At 37.7% G+C, this 21,806-nt stretch overlaps 2 protein-coding genes across 3 annotated transcripts in view; one reads left to right on the top strand and one right to left on the bottom strand.

Moving 5' to 3' along the window:
* MIS18BP1 (MIS18 binding protein 1) overlaps positions 1-8,039 on the top strand; it is a 45,367-nt gene extending 37,328 nt beyond the window's left edge. The window contains 3 exon segments of the mRNA XM_005695289.3: positions 3,244-3,331; positions 7,004-7,058; positions 7,241-8,039. Coding sequence (XP_005695346.2) covers positions 3,244-3,331; positions 7,004-7,058; positions 7,241-7,344 — 247 coding nt within the window. The 3' untranslated portion in view covers positions 7,345-8,039.
* FANCM (Fanconi anemia complementation group M) overlaps positions 11,025-21,806 on the bottom strand; it is a 60,621-nt gene continuing 49,839 nt past the window's right edge. For both annotated transcript variants that reach the window (XM_005695288.2, XM_013973158.2), the window contains exons 18-23: positions 21,604-21,760; positions 19,305-19,411; positions 16,904-17,428; positions 14,188-14,563; positions 12,289-12,580; positions 11,025-11,700 (exon numbers count right to left, since the gene is read on the bottom strand). In XM_005695288.2, coding sequence (XP_005695345.2) covers positions 11,562-11,700; positions 12,289-12,580; positions 14,188-14,563; positions 16,904-17,428; positions 19,305-19,411; positions 21,604-21,760 — 1,596 coding nt within the window. In that variant the 3' untranslated portion in view covers positions 11,025-11,561. The remainder of the gene's footprint in view (positions 11,701-12,288; positions 12,581-14,187; positions 14,564-16,903; positions 17,429-19,304; positions 19,412-21,603; positions 21,761-21,806) is intronic.

Here is a 21,806-nt window from a genome sequence, read left to right as displayed (position 1 = left end):
TAGGTGGTCTTTTCGTTTTGTTGATGGTTTCCTTTGCTGTACCAAAACTTGTAAGTTTGATTAGGTCCTATTTGTTTGTTTTTATTTCTATTGCCTTGGGAGACTGATCTAAGAAAATATGGTATGATTTATGTTAGAGAATGTTTTGCCTATGTTCTCCTCTAGGAGTTTTATGGTGTCATGTCTTTTAAGTCCTTGAGCCATATTTTTATGCATGGTGTGAGGGTGTGTTCTGACTTGATTTACATATAGCTGTCCAACTTTAACATCACTTATTGAAGAGAATGTCTTTTTTCCATTGTGTATTCTTGCCTCCTTTGTCAAAGATTAATTGACCATAGGTGTGTGAGTTAATTTCTGTGGTGCATATGATTTTGGACAGATTTTGGTAAGAACTTTGGCCAAATCATTAGCTTTAAAATATTCATTCCTTTGACCCTTGAATTTTATTTATAAGGAAATATGAGGTTGGGCAAGTATGAGCGTTTACTTGTATGAACAAAGATGTTGATCACAAAACAGTACTGAAATTTTGAAACTGACCTAACAGTCCAATAATAAGGAAAGTTAAGAAATTAGGATTTGTCCATATAATAGAATATGTAACAATTTAAAATGATGTCTTCAATGCAGATAGCCAACAAACACATGAAAAGATGCTCAACATCTAGTTATTAGAGAATGCAAGAGTACAATGAGATATCACATCATACCAGTCAGAATGTCCATCATTAAAAATCTACAGACAGTAAATGCTGGAAAGGATGTGGAGAAAAGGGAACCCTCTTGCACTGTTGATGGGAATGTAAATTGATACAGCCACTATGGAGAATAATATGGAGATTTCTTAAAAAAACTAAAAATTGAGGGATTTCCTTGGCATTCCAGTAGTCAAGACTCTGAGCTCCCAATGCAGAGGGCACAGGTTCGATTCCTGGTGAGGGAACTAAGATCCCACATGGCTGCATGGGGCAGCCAAATTAAAAAAAACCCCAAAACTGAAACTACCATGTGGCTCAGCAATCCCACTACTGAGCGTATACCCAGAGAAAACCATAACCCAAGTAGACACATGCACCCCAGTGTTCACTGCAGCATTCTTCACAGAGGCTGGGACATGGAGACAACTTAAATGTCCATCAACAGAGTGGATAAAGACGTGACATATATATACAGTGGAATATCACCATAGAGGGAATGAGATTGGGCCATTTATAGAGACAAGGACAGACCTAGAGACTGTCATACAGAGTGAAGTAAGTCAGAGAAAAGCAAATATTGTATGTTGATGCATAAGTATGGGATCTGAAAAAATTGGCCGAGACCAGCAGTTCCCAACAGTTTTGGCACCAGGGGCCAGTTTTGTGGAAGACAGTTTTCCATGGACCTGGTAGGGTGGGTGGAGGGTGGAATGGTTCAGGTTTGATGTGAGCAATGGGGAACCGCAGTGAAGCTTTACTTACTCACCAGTCCTTCACCTCCTTCTGTGCAGCTTGGTTCCTAACAGGTCATGGACCATTACAAGTCCCAGGCCCTCTGCCTGGGGAACTCCTGATACAGATGGGTCTCATTTACAAAGTGAAATAGAGACACAGATGTAAAGAACAAACATGGATACCAAGGGGGGAGGGTGGTGGGATGAACTGGGAGACTAGGATTGACATAGATACATTGATACTATGTGTAAAATAGAGAGCTAATCAGAAACTACACTGTAGTACAGAGAACTCTACTCAGTGCTCTGTGGTGACCTAAATGGGAAGGAAATCCAAAAAAGAGGGGGTGTGTGGGTGTGTGTGTGTATAGCTGATTCACTTTGCTGTACAGTAAAAACTAACACAACATTGTAAAGCAACTATACTCCAATAAAAGTTTAAAAGGATTAAATAACGCTTTCAATAAACTTTAATGATACAGAATAATGTTCAGTGAATAATTTTTAAGAACTAAGAAATAAAACTACATTACCTACAGTATGATTCCAGTTTTGTAACATGTATTTATAGGAGATAGGAAATTCCTTAACCAAAAACACTAGCCATTATCTGTAGATGGTAGGATTACACTGTTGTGGATTATGATAGTTTTTTTTTTTTTTAACATGTATCACTTTCACAATGATAGAAAATGGCTTTTTTTCCTTATAGAGCACAAGATGGACTCATACCAATAATATATTTTGCAAAACTTTATTTTTAAAAAACGAGTTTCCTAGACCTCTTTAGACTTCACCGACTCTAGTAGTTAGCTTCCTTTTCATAACAATTTTAAGCTATGCAACAGTATTTTTTTTTATCACTCCCAAAGTATCTGTACCGGACAGTAGTTTTATGAGGTGCTGATCCTGAACAACTGGCTAGGCTCATTCACGCACTGTGCAGCAGTGCTTGTGGTTCGCATTGATATCTTAATATGCATCACAGATTTACAGATTTCTTACAGTCATACCTTTAAGCTGCCAAATAGTCATAAAGGAATGGATAGTCAATCATGAAGGAACTTGACGCCTAGAGAGAAAATCTGTCCTGAGTAATTGTTGGGGAAACTAAGAACAACGTTCTATGTAGCTTCAGTTTTCATCTGTAAATTATGAGTCAGGTAGGTGTATTTGCTAAGGATGAGAAGGGAAAAGAGGTAAGGTTAAAAAAAATATTTTTTTAAAGTCTTAGTTGGTATAAAAAACATGTAACGATGTAGAAATAAAAGGCTTATGAGCCAAACTGAATCTCAACACAGTTGGAAGGCATAAATTAATGGAGAGTTTTCATCACATGCATATCCTTAAAGTGATAACTTTTAAGATTCAACCTGGATAGGGAAGGGAGACATGAACAAGAGAAAGGAGTAAAAGGTATAACAAAAGGGAGTCAATGGACAAGATGTCTTAGTGAGTTTTAGAAAAGACAGGCAGCAAGGTAGAGACTGGGAAGAACAGATGGGACAATGGACAATGAGTAAACCATCATTTTTCAGAACAGTCTTACAGGGGTGAAGCATTTTGTCCATCTCCATTGGTACATGATTGTCTTTTTAATTTTAATTGGAGGTTAATCACTTTACAATATTGTATTGGTTTTGCCATACATCAACATGAATCCGCCACGGGTATACACGTGTTAAAATGGAACATAAAATATACTTTTGTACGGAAACATTTTAAATTAATTTTGTCAATTGCTGTTCAATCTGTGGATTAAAGTATGGTGATTAATGTTGATTTGAAATTACTTTATATTTAAACAGGAATGATTGTGATAAATATGTTTTTCGTATGCAAAAAGCCCATAAAAGTAAAGGTGGCACTACCTGGGGCAATATCAAGAAAAAGACGGTAAGTATTTTTCTTTGTCGGGGCTTCCCAGTACCTAAGCGGTAAAGAATCTGCCTGCAATGCAGGAAACACAGGAGACCTACGATAGATCCCTGGGTCGGGAAGATCCCCTGGAGGAGGGCATGGCAACCCACTCCAGTATTCTTGCCTGGAGAATCAATCCATGGACAGAGGAGCCTGGCGGGCTATAGTCCATTGGGGTTGCAAAGAGTTGGACTCGACTGAAATGACTGAGCATGCTTGCATCTGTTGAACAACTATAATACCTCGCAAATTGCTGGAGTTATAAGTTATGTAATAACCCCTGCCTTCACGTTGCTTATAGCCTAATAGAAGTAAATTAGAGTATGAGGCTATGAGTGAGGTAAGCATGTAAGTGCTATAGGATTATAGATGGCAGTTCATAGACTAGAGCATTTGAGTAAGGTGAGAATTTTCATTTGAGGAGTCAGGCAGGGTGGGAGAAATATAGGTTAGAGAAGGACATTTCAGGCAAGACACAGAAGCGTAATATCTGTTCAGTGATTGGGGAATAATCCATACTGATTGAGTTATGATTGTCATGGAACAAGAAATTTCATTAGATACTCTAGATTTCAAAATTTTTTCAGATTCAGCTACTTGATTTGACATGTGTATGTGTGTACTGTAGGTATTTCAATATTTAAAATCTAACTACAGAAAAATGTTAACTCAATATTGCCTTTGAGTGATCTAAATTCTAATTTCTCATTTAATTTGAATAATTTATATCCAGATAAAACTAAGTATTCAGGAAAAGCTAATTCACTTCAGATTCCCTCAAAGTAAACAGCCGGTCTTAGAGAATGATAACGTATGGGGTAAAAGGAGACTACTTCATTCCCTGAGGGCGTATTCCTTCAAGCCAGGTTACAGCCATCTTTTTTTTCCCCCTCACCCTTGTTGAAGTATTTATATAGCACGCCTGCTAGAGTATAGTTCCTCTCAGAGTCTCTAAACTGAAACTTTGGGATTAGCTAACCAGATCTAATCTTTATAGGCTTTATTTGTCCACAGGAAATGGTAGATACCTCTGGGAACCTTGGTTTAAAATCAGCCTGGAGACTGAATTCTTCAAAAGAAACTTCTACTCTGCAATTGAAAATGTGGGCAAACTCCCTCTCAGTGTTTCCTGAGTCCCTTTTTCCAACTCCACATTCCTTACAGGAATAAAATTTTGGCTTCATTTATAGCCACTAGGTCAGGATAGAGCAAAGGGTTTAGTATTAAAAGTTCTGATTTCAAAGTCTGACTCCATACCAGGTTTATGACAAGGCAAGCTATTGAGCTTTCCAGTCTCATTAACATATGATGTGGGGATCATGATATCATCATATCATTTAGGATCTCCACTGCCTTGTTGATTTTCTGTGTTGAAGATCTGTCCATTGATTTAAGTGGGGTGTTAAAGTCTCCTATCATTGTATTCCCGTCAGTTTTCTCTTTATGTCTGTTGTTCCCTCGCTAAGTCGTGTCCAATTCTGCAGCCCCATGGACTGCAGCACGCCAGGCCTCCCTGCCCTTCACTGTCCCCCAGGGTTTGCTCTAACTCAAGTCCATTGAGTCGGTGATGCCATCCAACCATCTCATCTTCTGTCGCCCCCTTCTGCTCCTGTCCTCAATCTTTCCCAGCATCATGGCCCTTTCCAGTGAGTCAGTTCTTTGCATCAGGTGACAAAATATTGGAGCTTCAGCTTCAGCATCAGTCCTTCCAATGAATAATCAGGGTTGATTTCCTTTAGGATTGACTGGTTTCATCTTGCTGTCCAAGGGACTCTCAAGAGTTTCTCCAGCCCACAGTTCAAAAGCATCAATTCTTTGGCACTCGGCCTTCTTTATCGTCCAACTCTCACATCCATACCTGACTACTGGAAAAACCATAGCTTTGATTATATGGATCTTTGTCAGCAAAGGGATGTCTCTGCTCTATTAGTATGTTTTATGCATCTGGATGCTCCTCTATTGGGTGCATATGTGTTGATGACTGTAATATCCTCTTGTATTGTAGTGATCCTTTTGTCATTACAATAGCTCTAGTAGCTTGCCTTCTTTACCTTTCTTTATAGCCTTTGTTTTAAAGTCTACTTTGTCTGATAAGAGTATCGCTCCCCTCCACATTTCCATTTCATGAAATGTCCTATGTGCCCTAAAGTGGGTCCTCCTGTAGGCAGCATGCTGTAGGTTCTTTTTTCATCCAATCTGCCACTCTGTTTTTAAAAATTATTTATTTTAATTGGAGAAAAATTACAATATTGTGATGGCTTCTGCCATACATTGACATGAATCAGCACGGGTGCACTTGTTTTTTGACTGGAACGTTAGTGCATTTACATTTAAGGTAATTATTGATAGATACATTGATTACCATTTTAAACCTTCTTTACCTGTTGATTTTGTACTTTATTTGTCCATTTTTGTTTTCCCTTTTGTAGTCTGATGGTTTTCTTTCATAGTATGTTTGTGTTCTCTCGTTGGTTTTTATGACTCTGTTGTATGTTTTTGCTTTGTGGTTACCTTGTTTTTCAAGTGTATTAACTCCTTCCTGTATCCACTTGGTTTGCTGCTGCCAAGTCGCTTTAGTCGTGTCCAGCTCTGACCCCATAGACGACAGCCCACCAGGCTCCCCCGTCCCTGGGATTCTCCAGGCAAGAATACTGGAGTGGGTTACCATTTCCTTCTCCAATGCATGAAAGTGAAAAGTGAAAGTGAAGTCGCTCAGTCATGTCCGACTCTTAGTGACCCCATGGACTGCAGCCCACCAGGCTCCTCCATCCATGGATTTTCCAGGCAAGAGTACTGGAGTGGGGTGCCATTGCCTTCTCTGTCCACTTGGTTTAGACTGGTAGTAATATAGGCTCAACATATTCTGCAGGAAAAAATGTACATTTTCTTACTCTCCTCACCTACATTTTATGATTTGGATGTCCTCTTTTACATCTTCATATTCATCCTTTTGCTGTTTATTGTGGTTATCATTGCTTTAATGAATTTTTTTCATTTTAAAAAAAAAATCTGTGTCCTGGCTTATTTACTTTCCAGTTGTGATTTTCTCTTTCCTGTAGATTCTTACTTTTCTGTTTGGAAAAGAACTTTCAATATTTCCTTTAGGATAGGTTTAGCATTGCTGTAGTGTTTCAGTTTTTGCTTGTCTGTGAAATTCTTTCTCTCTCCTTCTATTCTGAATTATATCCTTGCTGGGTAGAATATCTTGTTTGCAGATTTTCCTATCAGGACTTTGATTATATCTTGCCACTTCTGTCTGGCCTGTGCTGTCATATTTTCTTTTTTATCCTATTCCTTTTCATTTTTTAAAGATAGCCATGGCCAATGGTTTAAAAGGTACAGTGTTCATAAGCGTGCATTATATACTTGAAGCTTGTCATATATGTTGAATTACTACTTTAGCCAGGAATTTAAAGTACAGAGAACTCAAATTTTGCTAGTGTTATGGAATGGAATAAGTATTCAGTTGATTTTGGCAACTTTCAGGTGCTATCCTTTAACCATTACAGCATTAGTTTGTAATATTTCCTTTGGGATAAAGCATGCTGAACTTTGTCTACGTTTGAAGCAGGCTTCACAGGAGGTTAATTAGCAGAAAACTGTGGTTTTGGAAATTTTTTCACTTAGCTAATATGAACTCTCTTGTAGATTGAAACTGATTTTTCAACTCCACCATCAAGAAGGAAAACACCATTTAACAAAGGTAATATACTTTTCTTTTGTAGCTCTGTTCTACTATAGAGTAGTCTATTTATTAATACAGTATTAAAATTAACTGTTCTCAAGTGGGCAGACCTATCAATTTGTTTCCTATAGTTATTTTCAATTTCCTTGAAATTGCTTTTAGAAACATATTAATCTTTTTTATTAAACTTCTCGTTACAGAATTAGCAGAGAACTCTGGTATTGGAAAACTTTTCACAAAGGCTATGGAGTCTTTAGATGAAGAAGAGAATGATTATTATTTTTCAAATTCTGATTCTGCATAGTATAAATAAGAGAACATGTCCAGGATGTTTATCAAGAAGCAGACAGTGTATTTGTGTCTTCATCTGATGTATATTTTCTTTATAGAAACTGCACACTCTTTTTCAAAGGTTTCATGTTTTATGTCTCTCAAAAGCATCTTAGTCTGTTTGAGAAAATCATGTTCCATACAGGTGTTCTTTTTTTTTTTTTTTAAACATTTAAGAAAATGAAAACCTTAGGTTAGCATTTGTCACCACTTGGTATACAAGTCAGATGTAATGTTTTAATTACATGTTGTTTAAACCTTTTGACAAGCTTTCTCCTGATTGTTTTTCTTAAAGCTTGTGATTGGCACATCCGTGAAACCTATGTAAATTTCATTTATTGCTTTTAAGTATTTTTATTAAGTAGAATGAGAAAACATTTTGTTGTATTTTTAAGCAGACATAGCAAAAATTTGGTCTCAGCATTTAAAAGACTGGATTAGACAACATTCAGGTTACAGATCTACTACTGTAAGAAGTGAAGTTACTATGTCACGTCATAATAAACACTGTTTTCCTTTTGGACAGCTTCTTTGGAAATAAACATCTTTTAGCATATTCTGCCATTATGTTTTAAATTTGACATGAAAATTTTTTTCCCTCTGTTTATAGTACATCACTCACCCTTTCTCTCCAGTTAGGTTGTTCAAATAAAGTTAGTTTTTATAATATTTGTATTTTGGTTGGTTTTTCTAACTGCTGGATCATAGAAAAAAATGACCTTTTTGGTTAATGGTTCAGCTCTTTCCTTGAAAAATATCAGAACTTATAGAAAAAATACTTTGTTTCCTAAGCATTTACTCAGTAATGATCAGCTACTAAAGAACTATAGAATTCACAGAAACACAAGATTTAAAAAGAATAGTGCAGGTAAAGTGAGATCATTCTCCTTTAAACTACCATGATAGTTTCTGCCACATATATATTTGCAGTGAAGGACTGAGCGACTTCACTTTGACTTTTCACTTTCATGCATTGGAGAAGGAAATGGCAACCCACTCCAGTGTTCTTGCCTAGAGAATCCCAGGGATGGGGGAGCCTGGTGGGCTGCCGTCTATGGGGTTGCACAGAGTTGGACACAACTGAAGCGACTTGCAGCAGCAGCAGCATGAAAAAAATGAAAGGGTTATGTTGGAGTAGCTCTAAAAAAACTACTGTAGAACTTCAAGTTGCAAATGTTTGGTGTAATAATGTGCTGTTTGATATTAACGGATAGTGGTTTCAGAATTTGAAGGTAGTTCAATTCTATAATAGGAAACAAAAAGGGTATTTTGAAATAGCATACACTTGACATCAACTACAATGTACCCCCCTCCCCATATTCTCTGTGACTTATCAAGTCTCTGTTTATCCCACCTGCCAGGTACCAGGATATTCCCATTTCTTTCCATTGGGTCATTAGATAAACTAGTAAGGTTTAAGGTAACATCCAAAGGAGACTTAAAATTAGAAGAGGAAGACTTTCAAAGGGCTCAAAGGCAGACAAGATGGATTGATAAACCATAGGATTGATAAGTGCAACCTGTGGGAATACAGAAAGAGGCTGTTGCAGTTTAAAAACGGATAGACGTCTCTACACAGCAAGCATAAGTAAATGAAATCCTCTAAGTTATGTCCCTCAAACCATATCAATTTATGAAACACTTTGTCTTCAGCGTGCACACACAGAATCTGAGAACACTGGTGTCTGCATGAGAGGCTGTAGGGAAGCCATCAGTCCATGGCAACGTGAGGTTGCTGAGGGGGCTGCGTGCCTCTGGTGTAGCTGGGGCACAAAGTTCCACCAGACGGCCATAGCCAACACAGCCGCTGGTACCACGTAGCGTGAGAAGCAGCAACACAGCACACTGGAGTCAGAAAGAGAAGCCCCTTTCCTCCTACCCGACAAAGCTAAGAGTCATGCTCACTAGGGAGAAATGCTCAGAAAGTCCACTCCACCACAGCACAGTGGGATACTCAAGGATGAACTGGACCTGAGAGATATAATGAAAACTGCATTTCAGCCAATAATTTATAGCACTTCCTTTACTCCTGTAAAGGAAAAATTTGACAAAATTACTGAACAGCAGAAAGAAGAGATCAACTGCTTTAGAAGAATTCAGAATTTACACTGTCCCAAAGGAGCTAAGTTCACAATCAGAGCAGATTTTTTAGTGAAAGAAAACTATCTAGTTCTTGGGCTCCTGTTCTGGATTTCCCAGTCTATACTTGAGTAAGTCACTTGTTTCTGTGTCTCACTTTCATCGTCTGATAGGAAAGAGAAAATCAATCTGAATTAGATCAGGTTTGAAGTCCATGCCCAGTCTTAAGTGAAACCCTCTGCTGTCAGGTTGATTCAACTCCCCAACAATGTGTAATAGGAGATAAAAATAAGGCAAACAGAGAAGAAAGGACCTTAAGTGGGGAAAACATATATCCATAATTAAAGACTGCTTTAGCAGTACACTGACTAGAAGGAAGGGACTCATGTTGCAGGTAATAATACGGAACCATCTTAAAATATTAGTAGCATCACAGATGCAATGTAATGGGTCACAATGTCAGCCTGCATTTGATAGCTCAACCTATACTGAAATTTTCTAACTCCAGTATATAATTTCTTTGATATTTCAACAATAACAAAAGAAGTAGTATAGATTGGAGTTCATACTACTAGAATTTGACAGCTATTAGTATTCAGTTGATCACAATAAACTGTGCAAAATTCTGAAAGAGATGGGAATCCCAGACCACCTGACCTGCCTCTTGAGAAACCTATATGCAGGTCAGGAAACAACAGTTAGAACTGGACATGGAACAACAGACTGGTTCCAAATAGGAAAAGGAGTACGTCAAGCCTGTATATTGTCACCCTGCTTGTTTAACTTATATGCAGAGTACATCATGAGAAACGCTGGGCTAGAAGAAGCAAAAGCTGGAATCAAGACTGCTGGGAGAAATATCAATAACCTCAGATATGCAGATCACACCACCCTTATGGCAGAAAGTGAAGAGGAACTAAAAAGCCTCTTGAAAGTGAAAGAGGAGAGTGAAACAGTTGGCTTAAAGCTCAACATTCAGAAAACTAAGACCATGGCATCTGGTCCCATCACTTCATGGGAAATAGATGGGGAAACAGTGGAAACAGTGTCAGACTTTATTTTTTGGGCTCCAAAATCACTGCAGATGGTGACTGCAGCCATGAAATTGAAAGACGCTTACTCCTCGGAAGGAAAGTTATGACCAACCTAGATAGTATATTGAAAGGCAGAGACATTACTTTGCCAACAAAGGTCCATTTAGTCAAGGCTATGGTTTTTCCTGTGGTCATGTATGGATGTGAGAGTTGGACTGTGAAGAAGGCTGAGCACCGAAGAATTGATGCTTTTGCACTGTGGCGTTGGAGAAGACTCTTGAGAGTCCCTTGGACTGCAAGGAGATCCAACCAGTCCGTTCTGAAGGAGATCAGCCCTGGGTGTTCATTGGAAGGACTGATGCTGAAGCTGAAACTCCAATACTTGGCCACCTCATGTGAAGAGTTGACTCATTAGAAAAGACCCTGATGTTGGGAGGGATTGGGGGCAGGAGGAGAAGGGGACGACAGAGGATGAGATGGCTGGATGGCATCACCGACTCGATGGACATGGGTTTGGGTGAACTCCGGGGGTTGGTGATGGACAAGGAGGCCTGGAGTGCTTCTATTCATGGGGTCGCAAAGAGTCAGACACGACTGAGTGACTGAACTGAACTGAGGATTCAGTTAAATTTTTGACTTTTCCTAGTTTCTGGGGCATCATCTCACAATACATGTACCACCCATACCTATTCAATATTGTATATGTATAGGAAAAAATTTACGACCATTTAGCTGGCAGCAGATACATCAACCCATAATGCTAACAAATGACAATGACAGCACTATAATCTCTAGAAAATTTCTAAAATACATCTTTCACTCTAGTTTTTATTTCTTAACAGCACCTTAAATAAACTTTTTATTCAGTAAGAAAGTTTCATTATCTAATTAACCAAAATAATTATTAAACACATTTTCTTCAATAACTTACATATTCTATACAAATAAAAATGTACACAGTATAAAACAACAGGGCAATATTCTCATATACATGTATTAAACATAATCATAAACTGCAGCAATGATTACTGAAGTGCATTTTGTACTGTTCTCTGGCAACCCAACCTGAGCAGTCTGATCACGTATCAGATTTAATACTACCTTGGTTAAGATCAGTTGGCAACATTTGCGTGTCAAATATATAGTGAATATATCTATAGATCTCCTCAGCCTTTTGATGAGTTACTTGTGCATACATCGAAATTTCTTGAGGTGTGCTGAAAAATAAACAAAAATAGACTTGAACTTCTGACTTATAAAATTCAATATTCTTGTTTAAACAACACCAAACAAAAGCCTTTAAGGAAATATTTTTTTCCCCAAGATTTCTACATTCAGTTAATGTGTTTAGCATTGGCTTAAATAAAAGCACATTTATTTCCTATATTTGAAATCATTTAAAATGATATTTCAACATCTTATTTGGGCCTGTAGTTTAACCTATTTGCTAATACCTTCATTTGATTTTCAAGCAATATAGTCATTAAAACCTAGTAAAACTTTCAACTTGAACATTTTTTTAGTTACAGAACTAAACAGCCCAGAAATGTTAGAATGCAAGGTCAAAATATAAGTGCTGTCTACCTCTCCATAGGGCTCTAAGCTACAAATACAATGCTTACCTTTTTTTACCGACCCTCCCCCCCATTAATGTCCTCAGCTTAATGAGGTGACAAGCAAAGTCTTTACTGAATGAATCTAACTGGCACTACACCTCTTTACTTTTCAAAAATATGAAAATTCCAATGAAATCCCTCTCAGAACAATTTTAAAGTAACCATTTAAAAATATTAAAACAGACATACCTGTTTGTCATCTTTTTCACAGATGAGAACTGGTGACACATATTCAGTGCAGTTATATAACTTATATTGGGAATACTCAGATAAAACTGAAGAGTTTCACATGTATTACTGTTCACCACTGTTGGAACATGAATGCCAACATTCTTTCTTTGTTCCACTAAAGACAATTCCTTTAGCAAACCTGCAGTTTCTTCTTGGCAGGAACTGAAAAGAATCCGGATTCCAGCACCAATTAAGGCAGTCAGCAGGCTGTCATAGCTCTTTGTTCTCCTAAACACCCTGGATGTGTCTCCTATTATATTTAAGGAAATGCAAACCTTAGTAACTTACATTAAGTAGAACTGTTAATACTATACTTTGTTAAAATCCCAAGATCTGTATCATGAAGCAAACTAGTGCCACGTTATGCTAATGAGAAATCCTACTGCTAAAGATTTAAAGCGATTCTCAGATATCTGAGAGAGAAAAGAGGGGAAAACTGTCTTTATGAGTGTCTTAAATTAGAATCAACAGAAGGTGAGTAGACAGGGGAGAAAGTATATTTCTAGATAACTCATTCCTGATGGCCAAGACCATATTATTCATCTCTTAAATCCATAATGTTAGCACTGCTGAAGTGTTCACTTAGTAATACTTCTAACAGATATAAAATTCTTATCTATTTATTTCAAGCATAACTTAATACATTCCACACCCATTATAATATCTCTAACTCTTGCCTGTTAATTCAACTCTTCCCTGCTCTCCTCATTCATTTCCTTTCCATGTCTACCTACATCCTTCTTTTGGCATTCTTCCTTATGCCAAAAAAAAAAAGATTTTTTTCCATAAGCTTTTGTCACATTACTTTCCTTTTTATTACAAATCTATTTCCTTTATAAAGGGTATGTTCGTATAAAGTAAATTATAGAAATTTAGCACTAGAAAGACCCAAAAGATCATGTAATCTAAAGCCCTCATTTGTCAAAAAAGAAAAAAGAAATTGGATTTGGGTTACTGAAAGAAAGAGTGACTTATTCACGATCATATGGTTCAGTAATGACAGTGGTGATAAAAAGGTACGTTGCTCAATTCCTGAACCAACATTTTACATAAACATTATTTCCTTTTATATATGTAATGACTGTATAATCCTTGAGTTCTTCCATACTGGCTTTCAGCTGCATGATTTCACTGAATTCTTGTAACACCATGGGATGACTAGGAAAAGTATACTATTAACTCCTTAGAGGAGTTAACTGTCAGATGGAGTGTCACATAGCTATAGAAGGCACCAGAACTCAGAGCATCTTCTGATTCCATATCCTGTGATCTTTTCACTAGTCTCAGGGATGCCCTTATACAGTTAAACATTACCCATAAAACTCCCTCCCTAACGGAAGCTCCGAGCCTGCATTTTCCAAAATATCCTAGGCACCCATTTTAGTGACCCACTGAGAGTTCAATCTTAATGTATTCAACATTAAACACCTCTGTAGTCTCTCAAATCTGCTGCTTCTCCTATATTCATAATTTCAAAGAACAGCACCACTACCTGACTGCCCAGTAATCAAGAAACTGGTCAGCTCAAGAGTAATTCTTGATTGCTTCCACTTACTCCTGCTAATTCTACCTTCTTAAACACCTGAATCCCTCTCTTCCACACTGCCGCCTTATTTCTGGTACCCTTCCCAGGGCTCCTCCCAGAAAAAGACTTATGATTGGTTCACTTGCCTTCAATTCACCCTCTTCAATTCTTGTAAGCTGCATTTAAACACAGTGACTAATGAAAAATATTATGACATTATGGAAATATTCATGAGTCAGGTATTCACATTTTAAGAGCCTCCCACATCCTGACAGTAGAATAATGAACTAAATAATGGTCAAGTTCCTTTACAGCCTTATAAAAATACAAACCTGTTTTTTCTCTGTCCTTTTCCACAATCACACATATTCTTTCAAACATACTCTGTAGGTGCTGGATCTGATCGATGAGCTTGTTCTTAGTGATGCTATTTAACATCTCAGACTGAGACCTCCTTTCCACCACCATGCGGTTACTCACAATATAATCACAACCATTGAGAGGACAGACCTCTACCTGTAAGCCATGGATTGCTCTTAGGGAAGAAACTACTTCTGAACCAGAAAGGATTTCACGACTATCTACAAGAATACAAGTTCTGTGGCCTTCCTGGGGCAGTCTTAGAGAAGCAGGTGTGTCAGCCAAACGTGGTCCTGAGTTGGAACAGCATGGCACGCAAGTGCCAGAGTCCTCCAGAGCACTAGCACCCTGAAAAGCAGAACACATCAATCACCATCAATTACATATATGTTGGCGCCATAAACTTCTAACACCTAGGCTGATTTTTCTCACTGATACTTTTTCTTCTTCCTTCAACAGGACCAAAGGTACTGTGTAGATGAAGCTACCACTAGCTACCACTTAACACCTAGTAGGATGGCTAGACATTTTCTAAAAGGAAAATGCATTGATGAGAATGTGAAAACAACTGGGATGTGCATTGTTGGTGGGAATGGAAATGATGCAGCCACTTTGGAAAAGTTTGGCAAATGCGCAAAGTTAAAGAATGAGCATGTGGCCCAGGAATGCCACTTCAAGGTAACACCCATGATAACTGAAAACAGGGACTCAGATACTTGTATGCCAAAGTTCATTACTTTTGGAAAATCCTCAGCCATTGCCTGTTCAACTAAATCTTCTACTTGCTCTCTCCTCTCCTTAATTCTACTTTCTCTCTTTTTCCTTTTCTTCCTCTGCAAAGGGTCTTCACCTAGGCCCTGGGGACTACAGAGTTTGTTATCCTCCCCCTAGTGGCTAAATGCTTTTTGTTCCACAGGGGAATGCTGGGAGAAAGAACTAGATGGGGCTTGGTGCCTTTCCCACAGGAGCTGCTGGCCACTTGCCCACAGCCTGCATTGGGAAGGAGCTTTCCTCTCTCAATCTTTTCTGTGAACACTTGATGACTAGCAATTCATTAAAGTTTTAGCTGAGGTCTCCTTACTAGATTGTACAATGTCCAGTGACTGTTCCAACTCAGCAAGTCTCTCCTTGGAGGCATTTGTCTTTCCTTAGATATCAGGCTAATTGGTTGCCATGCAACCTCAGATCCAAATAAACTTATGATTTTGTAGATTATCTGGCTTTTTTTGTTGTTGTTGCAAGGATGGGAGCAACATTCTTTCCAGCTTTCTATATTCTAAGCTAAAGAGGAAGTGCTAATCACTCAGAATAATCTTTAAAATGCATTTAATATTCAATTTTTTAAGAAAAATAATAAATCTAATGAAGGAAAAAATGACACTAAAGAAACAAAAAATATTAGAAATATTTAGTTATCTTCGAATACAAAATGGCTTTTTAAACACTGATCTCAGAAATTATAAAGAAAAAAATTGCAACTCTATAAAAAGGCTAAAATTTCCTATGGCAAAACCTACTAAAAACAAAACAAAGGCAAATGATGAACAAGGAACACTGTGCATATAATATATGTGACAGTTAAATATTAACATTCTCAGTATCAGTTTTTGACAGGATATTTAGTTTATTTTCTGTCTTTTCAAATTTACCTCAAATTGTTTCCCCTCCTAATTGGAAGAAGAATCATACCATGCACGAGATGATAGAAGTTAAAATAGACTTCTGTAAACATCTACTTATTCTTTTTCACAGTCCTCAAAATATTACTATGTTTTTTGGTTGGAGCATGCTAAAGTAGAAATGCAGAGAGTGCTTACCGGTTTTCAAAGTATTGTGTAAGTACTACCTACCTTGACCCTTGGGATTACTATCTTTTTACTAGAGCTGATAATTCTGAGGCTCAGAGAAATGAAGTACTTTGTTGTTCTCTAATCTATTGATAAGACAATCTAGTCAACTTTATTTAATTATGCCTTCCAGAAATACTTTCATGCAAAACGAAAAAAAAAAAAAAAGTCTGGAGATAATGTACGGAAATGCCAATCTGAGGGCCACTGTGTGGACACTGGAGCATGCTGCTAAGGTGGAATGGCCTAAAGCACCCGGAGGAAGAGAGCAACAGAAGTCTAGGTTGAGGGATTCCTATTACTGTCACTTTAACCCCTGGTTTAGCAAAATTACTGCAACTATAAACTCCTGAAAACTGCAAATAGTTTTGGGGATTACTTCAGCAATAGTAAAATAAAGAGGAGCTGGAAAGTAAACTACATCACCATTCTGGAAGGAAAGAAATTCAAAGGAAAAAAATCAGGCCCCTAACCTCCTCTCCCCAGTAAGTAGATGAGAGTTACATACCTGAAGCCTTCAGAGAGGGAAAGAAAAGTTAATCTGGGGAAACTAGTTCTGAGCATGTAATTTCTGTTACCTTGCAAGAAGCTAATTTCCCATATTCTTTTTATAAAATAAGCGTGTTTCCTTACAGTGTTCTTAAGAAAGCTATTAACACATTAAAAAAAACAAGCATCCTATGAATTAGCTATATAATTTAGTATGCTGATTTCTTGTCTGAAGAATTCTATTATTAATTTTTCTTTGACCTTGTTATTTAACACAAAAGAAAGGAAAACAAACAAACAAAAAAACCTTTTGGAAAACACATGAAGGCTTTTTTTCTGGTTTGACTCATACCTTCAACTGAGCTGGAAACTTTCTACAGTCTTTCTGTGCACTCACAGTAGTGAACAACGATGAGGCAGACTCCATGCTAGTACGGCTATGAGGTTTGCAGTCTGAGACGTCAGAAACGGGAACCTTTAAATTAGGTGGTGTCTGTCGTCTCTGGTTTAGCAGTTGATTACCAACTGGATTACAGTGGTCCCTGGACTGCAGTGAAGACCCAGAAGGCACTGTGCTTGGGTCAACCACAGTCCCGGATACCTGTTTATCCTTTACATCGTTTTCCTCCTCGCTTGAATCATCCAGTAAAATAATTCTGGATAATTTATTTTTCGAACGTGCACAATTTTGTCTCATCTTCATTTGTTTTAGCTTTACTGCACGTCGGGTTTTATATTTTTTACTCTCATTTGTATCGCAGTCTTCAGTTATTAGGTTAAAATCAACACAAACTTCTTCACTTGACTGGCTTTTGCAAGACTCCTCTTCATCAACACAAAAACTGTCTTCTAAATAGGTTTCATCTTGCTCGGGAATCTACAATAAAAACACAAATAAGAGTATAATAAACTTCATAAAACCAGCATGTTTTTAACCTGTTCTTTTAAGTTCATGATATCTCTCTGAATATTTATTTCATATACTTTATTAATTCCAGCTCACTGTTGCTCAACTCTGGACTCCTTATTGAGCATATTCTTTTTTTTCTTCCAGTCTTATTGGGATATAATTGGCATACAACACTGTGTAAGTTTAAGGTGTATAGCATAATGATTTGACTCACTACATCATGAAATAAATTTAGTGAACAGCCCTCATCTATAGAGAAACAAAATTAAAGAAATAGAAAAACATACTTTTTCCTTGTGGTGAGAACTCTCAGGATTTACTCTCTTGACAATTTTCATATTTAACATACAGCAGTATTAATTATATTTATCATGTACATTACATCCCAAGGTCTGTGCCTGCGTGAATGCTCAGTCATGTCTGACTCTTTGTGACCCCGTGGACTGTAGCCTGCCAGGCTTCTCTGTCCATGGCATTTCCCAGGCAAGAACACTGGAGTGGGTTGCCATTTTCTCCTCCAGGGGATCTTCCCAACCCAGGGATTGAACCTGCGTTTCTTGTGTCTCCTGCACTGAGAGGGATTCTTTACTAACCGAGACACCTGTGAAGCCCATAACAAGTAACTATTAATCTTATCACTGAAGCCTGCACTTTTTGACTGCCTTCATCCAATTCCCCTTTCCCCCATACCATCCCCTGCCCCCGCCTCTGATAACCATAAACCTGATCCCCTTTTCTATGAGTTAGTTTTTGAAGTATAATTAACCTACAACATGATGTTAGTTCTGTTACATAACATACATTTCAAAATGATCACCAGGATGAGTCTAGTTACAATCTGTCACTGTACAAAGATATTACATAATTATTGACTATATTCCCCACACTGTACATTTCATAGGTATGACATTTATTTTGCAACTGGAAATTTGTATCCCTTAATCTCCCTCACCTATTTCTCTCCTCCCCACTCATTCCTTTCTGGCAACCACCTGATTGCTCTTTCTGTCTATGATTTCCTTATTATGGTGGTTCATTTGTTTTATTTTTCAGATTCTACATATAAGTGAAATCATACAATATTTTTCTTTCTCTGACTTCTTTCACTTAGCATAATGCACTCTAGGTCCATCCATGTGGTCACAAAAGGCAAAATTTCATTCTTCTCCATGGCTGAGTAAACTTCCAGTTTTTATATATACCACATCTTCTTTCTGAGTATATTTTTAAAATGGAAGAAAATAAGAAGTTTGGGAATAAAAAAAAAATGATTTACCCTCTAGAAATTTATAGTCTAGTGCAAGTAGCCAGAGAAATGAACAGTAATTCAGAAAATGCTGTGATAAGTAATTCATAAAACACTATATAATAAATACAATGAAAGTACAGAGATAAGAATGATCATTAAAAAATGCCCATATTTCTGAGCTGAATATGGCAATTTATAAACAAATAAGACTAATACAAAATTGATTCCAAATAAACTATAATGTTCTGATATGCCATTTTACTGGAAAAAATGAATTTCTAAGAGAAATATAACAACAGAAGAGTTGAAACTTTAGTAGGTGATAAAGTTCTGTTCACTTCCTTTAAATACTCTAATTGGAAAACAAATTCAGAGTATATTCTAATTAGCTCAAGTTAACAAAAGGAAAATGTGATCAAATTCTGACTGAAAGGGATTTTGAGAATTCACGTTAGTCCATCTTCCTTACTCAGGGCAGAAACTACTGCAAATAGTTCTGATGGAGTTTTAGAAACAAAATGAAGGCTTCATTAATAGGAATATATTCCAACATCGCCACCAAGAAATTCTCCATTATATTTCTATAGTTCATACCTGGGAGAAAATGTTTATGTTGTTATGTTTCTTATGGACCATTTTGTATCGATTGCTCATCAATGGACTTCGCACAGATTTCATGTAAACAGCTCTCATTTCAGAATCTGTATAAAGGTAAAAAAATTTTCAAATACCAAAATTATTTCAATGAAAAGTAAATAAGTATTTAGCTTTGACCTATTCCAGATTTGCGATTCCCTGGTGGCTCGTTGGTAAAGAACCCACCTGCCAATGCGGGGGGCTTGGGTTCTACCCCTGGGTCAGGCAGAGCCCATAGAGGAGGAAATGGCAACCCACTCCAGTATTCTTGCCTGGGAAATCCCATGGACAGAGGAGCCTGGCAGGCTGCAGTCCAAGGGGTTGGAGAGAGTTGGACATGACTTAGTGACTAAACAACAATATAGTATGTAACCTTCTGAATCTGGCTTTTTTCACAAAGCACAGTTCATGTGAGAATCATAGGCCGATTATTTTTTTAAGTTATATAGTAAAGAGTACCTAAGAAATGAGGCATGAAAAAAAAAACAATGTGGGTTTTGAGATTTTCTTAAAAAAAAAAAACAAACCCAAAACAACTCTGAAATCCTACATATTTCAAACATACTGTGAAAAAAAAAAAGTACTGTGTTTAAATGGAGTTTCAGATCTCCCTATTCTTCATCACAACTGAGCTACCTTCAACCTTCCCAACAGCAGCAACTGAAGTCCTTCCTGGTGCTCAAGCCCATTGACTCCCTCTTTGTCTCTCTGCTGCTGCTGCTAAGTCACTTCAGTCGTGTCTGACGCTGTGTGACCCCATAGACGGCAGCCCACCAGGCTCCCCTGTCCCTGGGATTCTCTAGGCAAGAACACTGGAGTGGGTTGCCATTTCTTTCTTCAGTGCATGAAAGTGAAAAGTGAAAGTGAAGTTGCTCACTCTTAGCAACCCCACGGACTGCAGCCTGCCAGGCTCCTCCGTCCATGGGATTTTCCAGGCAAGAGTACTGGAGTGGGGTGCCATTGCTTTTTGTCTCTCTAATCCATCAGAAAATCCCGTCAGCTGTACACAGTCAGAACCCAATCTTTCTCCCCTCTCACTGCCACCATCATTCCTTGGTTAGATTACTGCCATGGCCTCTTATATGGTCCTTTCTTCCACCTTTGTTCCCAGATAGGCCATTCTCAACACAGAAGCTGGAGCAAAACAAAATAACATGAGTTGGCTGCTCATTCATTACCCCTCTGACTTCACTTCCTACTACCCCCCTTCTTCCCTTTCAGTTCTAGTCAGTCATAATGATGTTCCCTTGAACACGCCAGGCACACTCCTGCTTCAGGGCCTTTACACTGGTCATCTTTGCATCAACATTCTCCCACCAGATTCTACTATAAACCTGGGAAAGAAGCCGTATTCTGCAAATCATATCTGTATCAGCAACACACTGCTGAGACCCTTGTATTTAAAGCCTTCTTTAAAGTCGTGGACCTTGGAAACTTTGCCATCTTAAGTCATATGAGACCCTGCAGGAGCAGAAGAATGGCAGGATTTGTGAAAGATAAGCATCCAGAAAAGCCAACTACAATCTTCCCCATTTCCACTGCAGCCAATCTGAGTCATCTACAGAAGACCTGCTCAAGCACTATTTGGGGAGACTGTTTTCTAAAAGTAGTCTCCTTTATTTGATGAATCTAATAAATTTAACTTTGTGTCTCAGCTGGTTTTAACAGACTGCATGGTTGAATTCCTCATCTCCTAGAGTTTGGACAAATGTCACCTCAATGAGGTCAACCACTAATTACCTTACTCAAATTTACAGCTTAATACCCCAACCCCTGAAACTCCAAATCTTCATCTTACTCAATTTGTTTTTGTTTTTCTATAAATTTGTCTTACACTAAATAATTTAGTTATTGTGTATATTGTTTCTCTTCTTCCATTCTAATGTATGCTTCATAAGCACAGGGGGTTTAGTCCACTTTGTTCACAGATATCGCTTTCTCGAGAACCTTACAGAGTGCTAGGCACATACCAGGCATTAAATACTTGTTTAAATGAACAACTGACAGCCAGCCAGGTCTCTAGAGACTGTTTTCTAAAAGCAGTAATTTTTAAAATTAGTAGAAGGCTATAAACAAGCAACTCTCACATAAAGAAAATGTTACAGAATTTGAATGAAAATAACCAAGTATTTTACACACATCAAATTGAATTCCCTTTAAAGTCAAGGTTCTTTGGAAAATTACTAGAATGTTTAAGTATAACCACAGCAAAAGCATTGAAAATGAAAAGAAAAAGAAGTATTATTGTATCATTTACCATTTATAGCCTGTGACAGTTGAGTCTCATCATTTAAAAAGTCAAGGAGTGAGGAGTCTTGTTCATTTTCTGACCCATCATTCTCATCTGATGAAACATATTCTGCATCTTCTTGGGAAAGTTCTGCTTCTTCATCTAAAAACTTCCTAGCTACGAGCTAAGATAAATGAGAAAACAGGAAAGTGCCTTTAACAAAATCATTT

The sequence above is a fragment of the Capra hircus genome, chromosome 21 (assembly GCF_001704415.2).
Source record: "Capra hircus breed San Clemente chromosome 21, ASM170441v1, whole genome shotgun sequence".
NCBI lineage: Eukaryota > Metazoa > Chordata > Mammalia > Artiodactyla > Bovidae > Capra > Capra hircus.
This window is presented reverse-complemented; position numbering and strand designations above follow the sequence as displayed.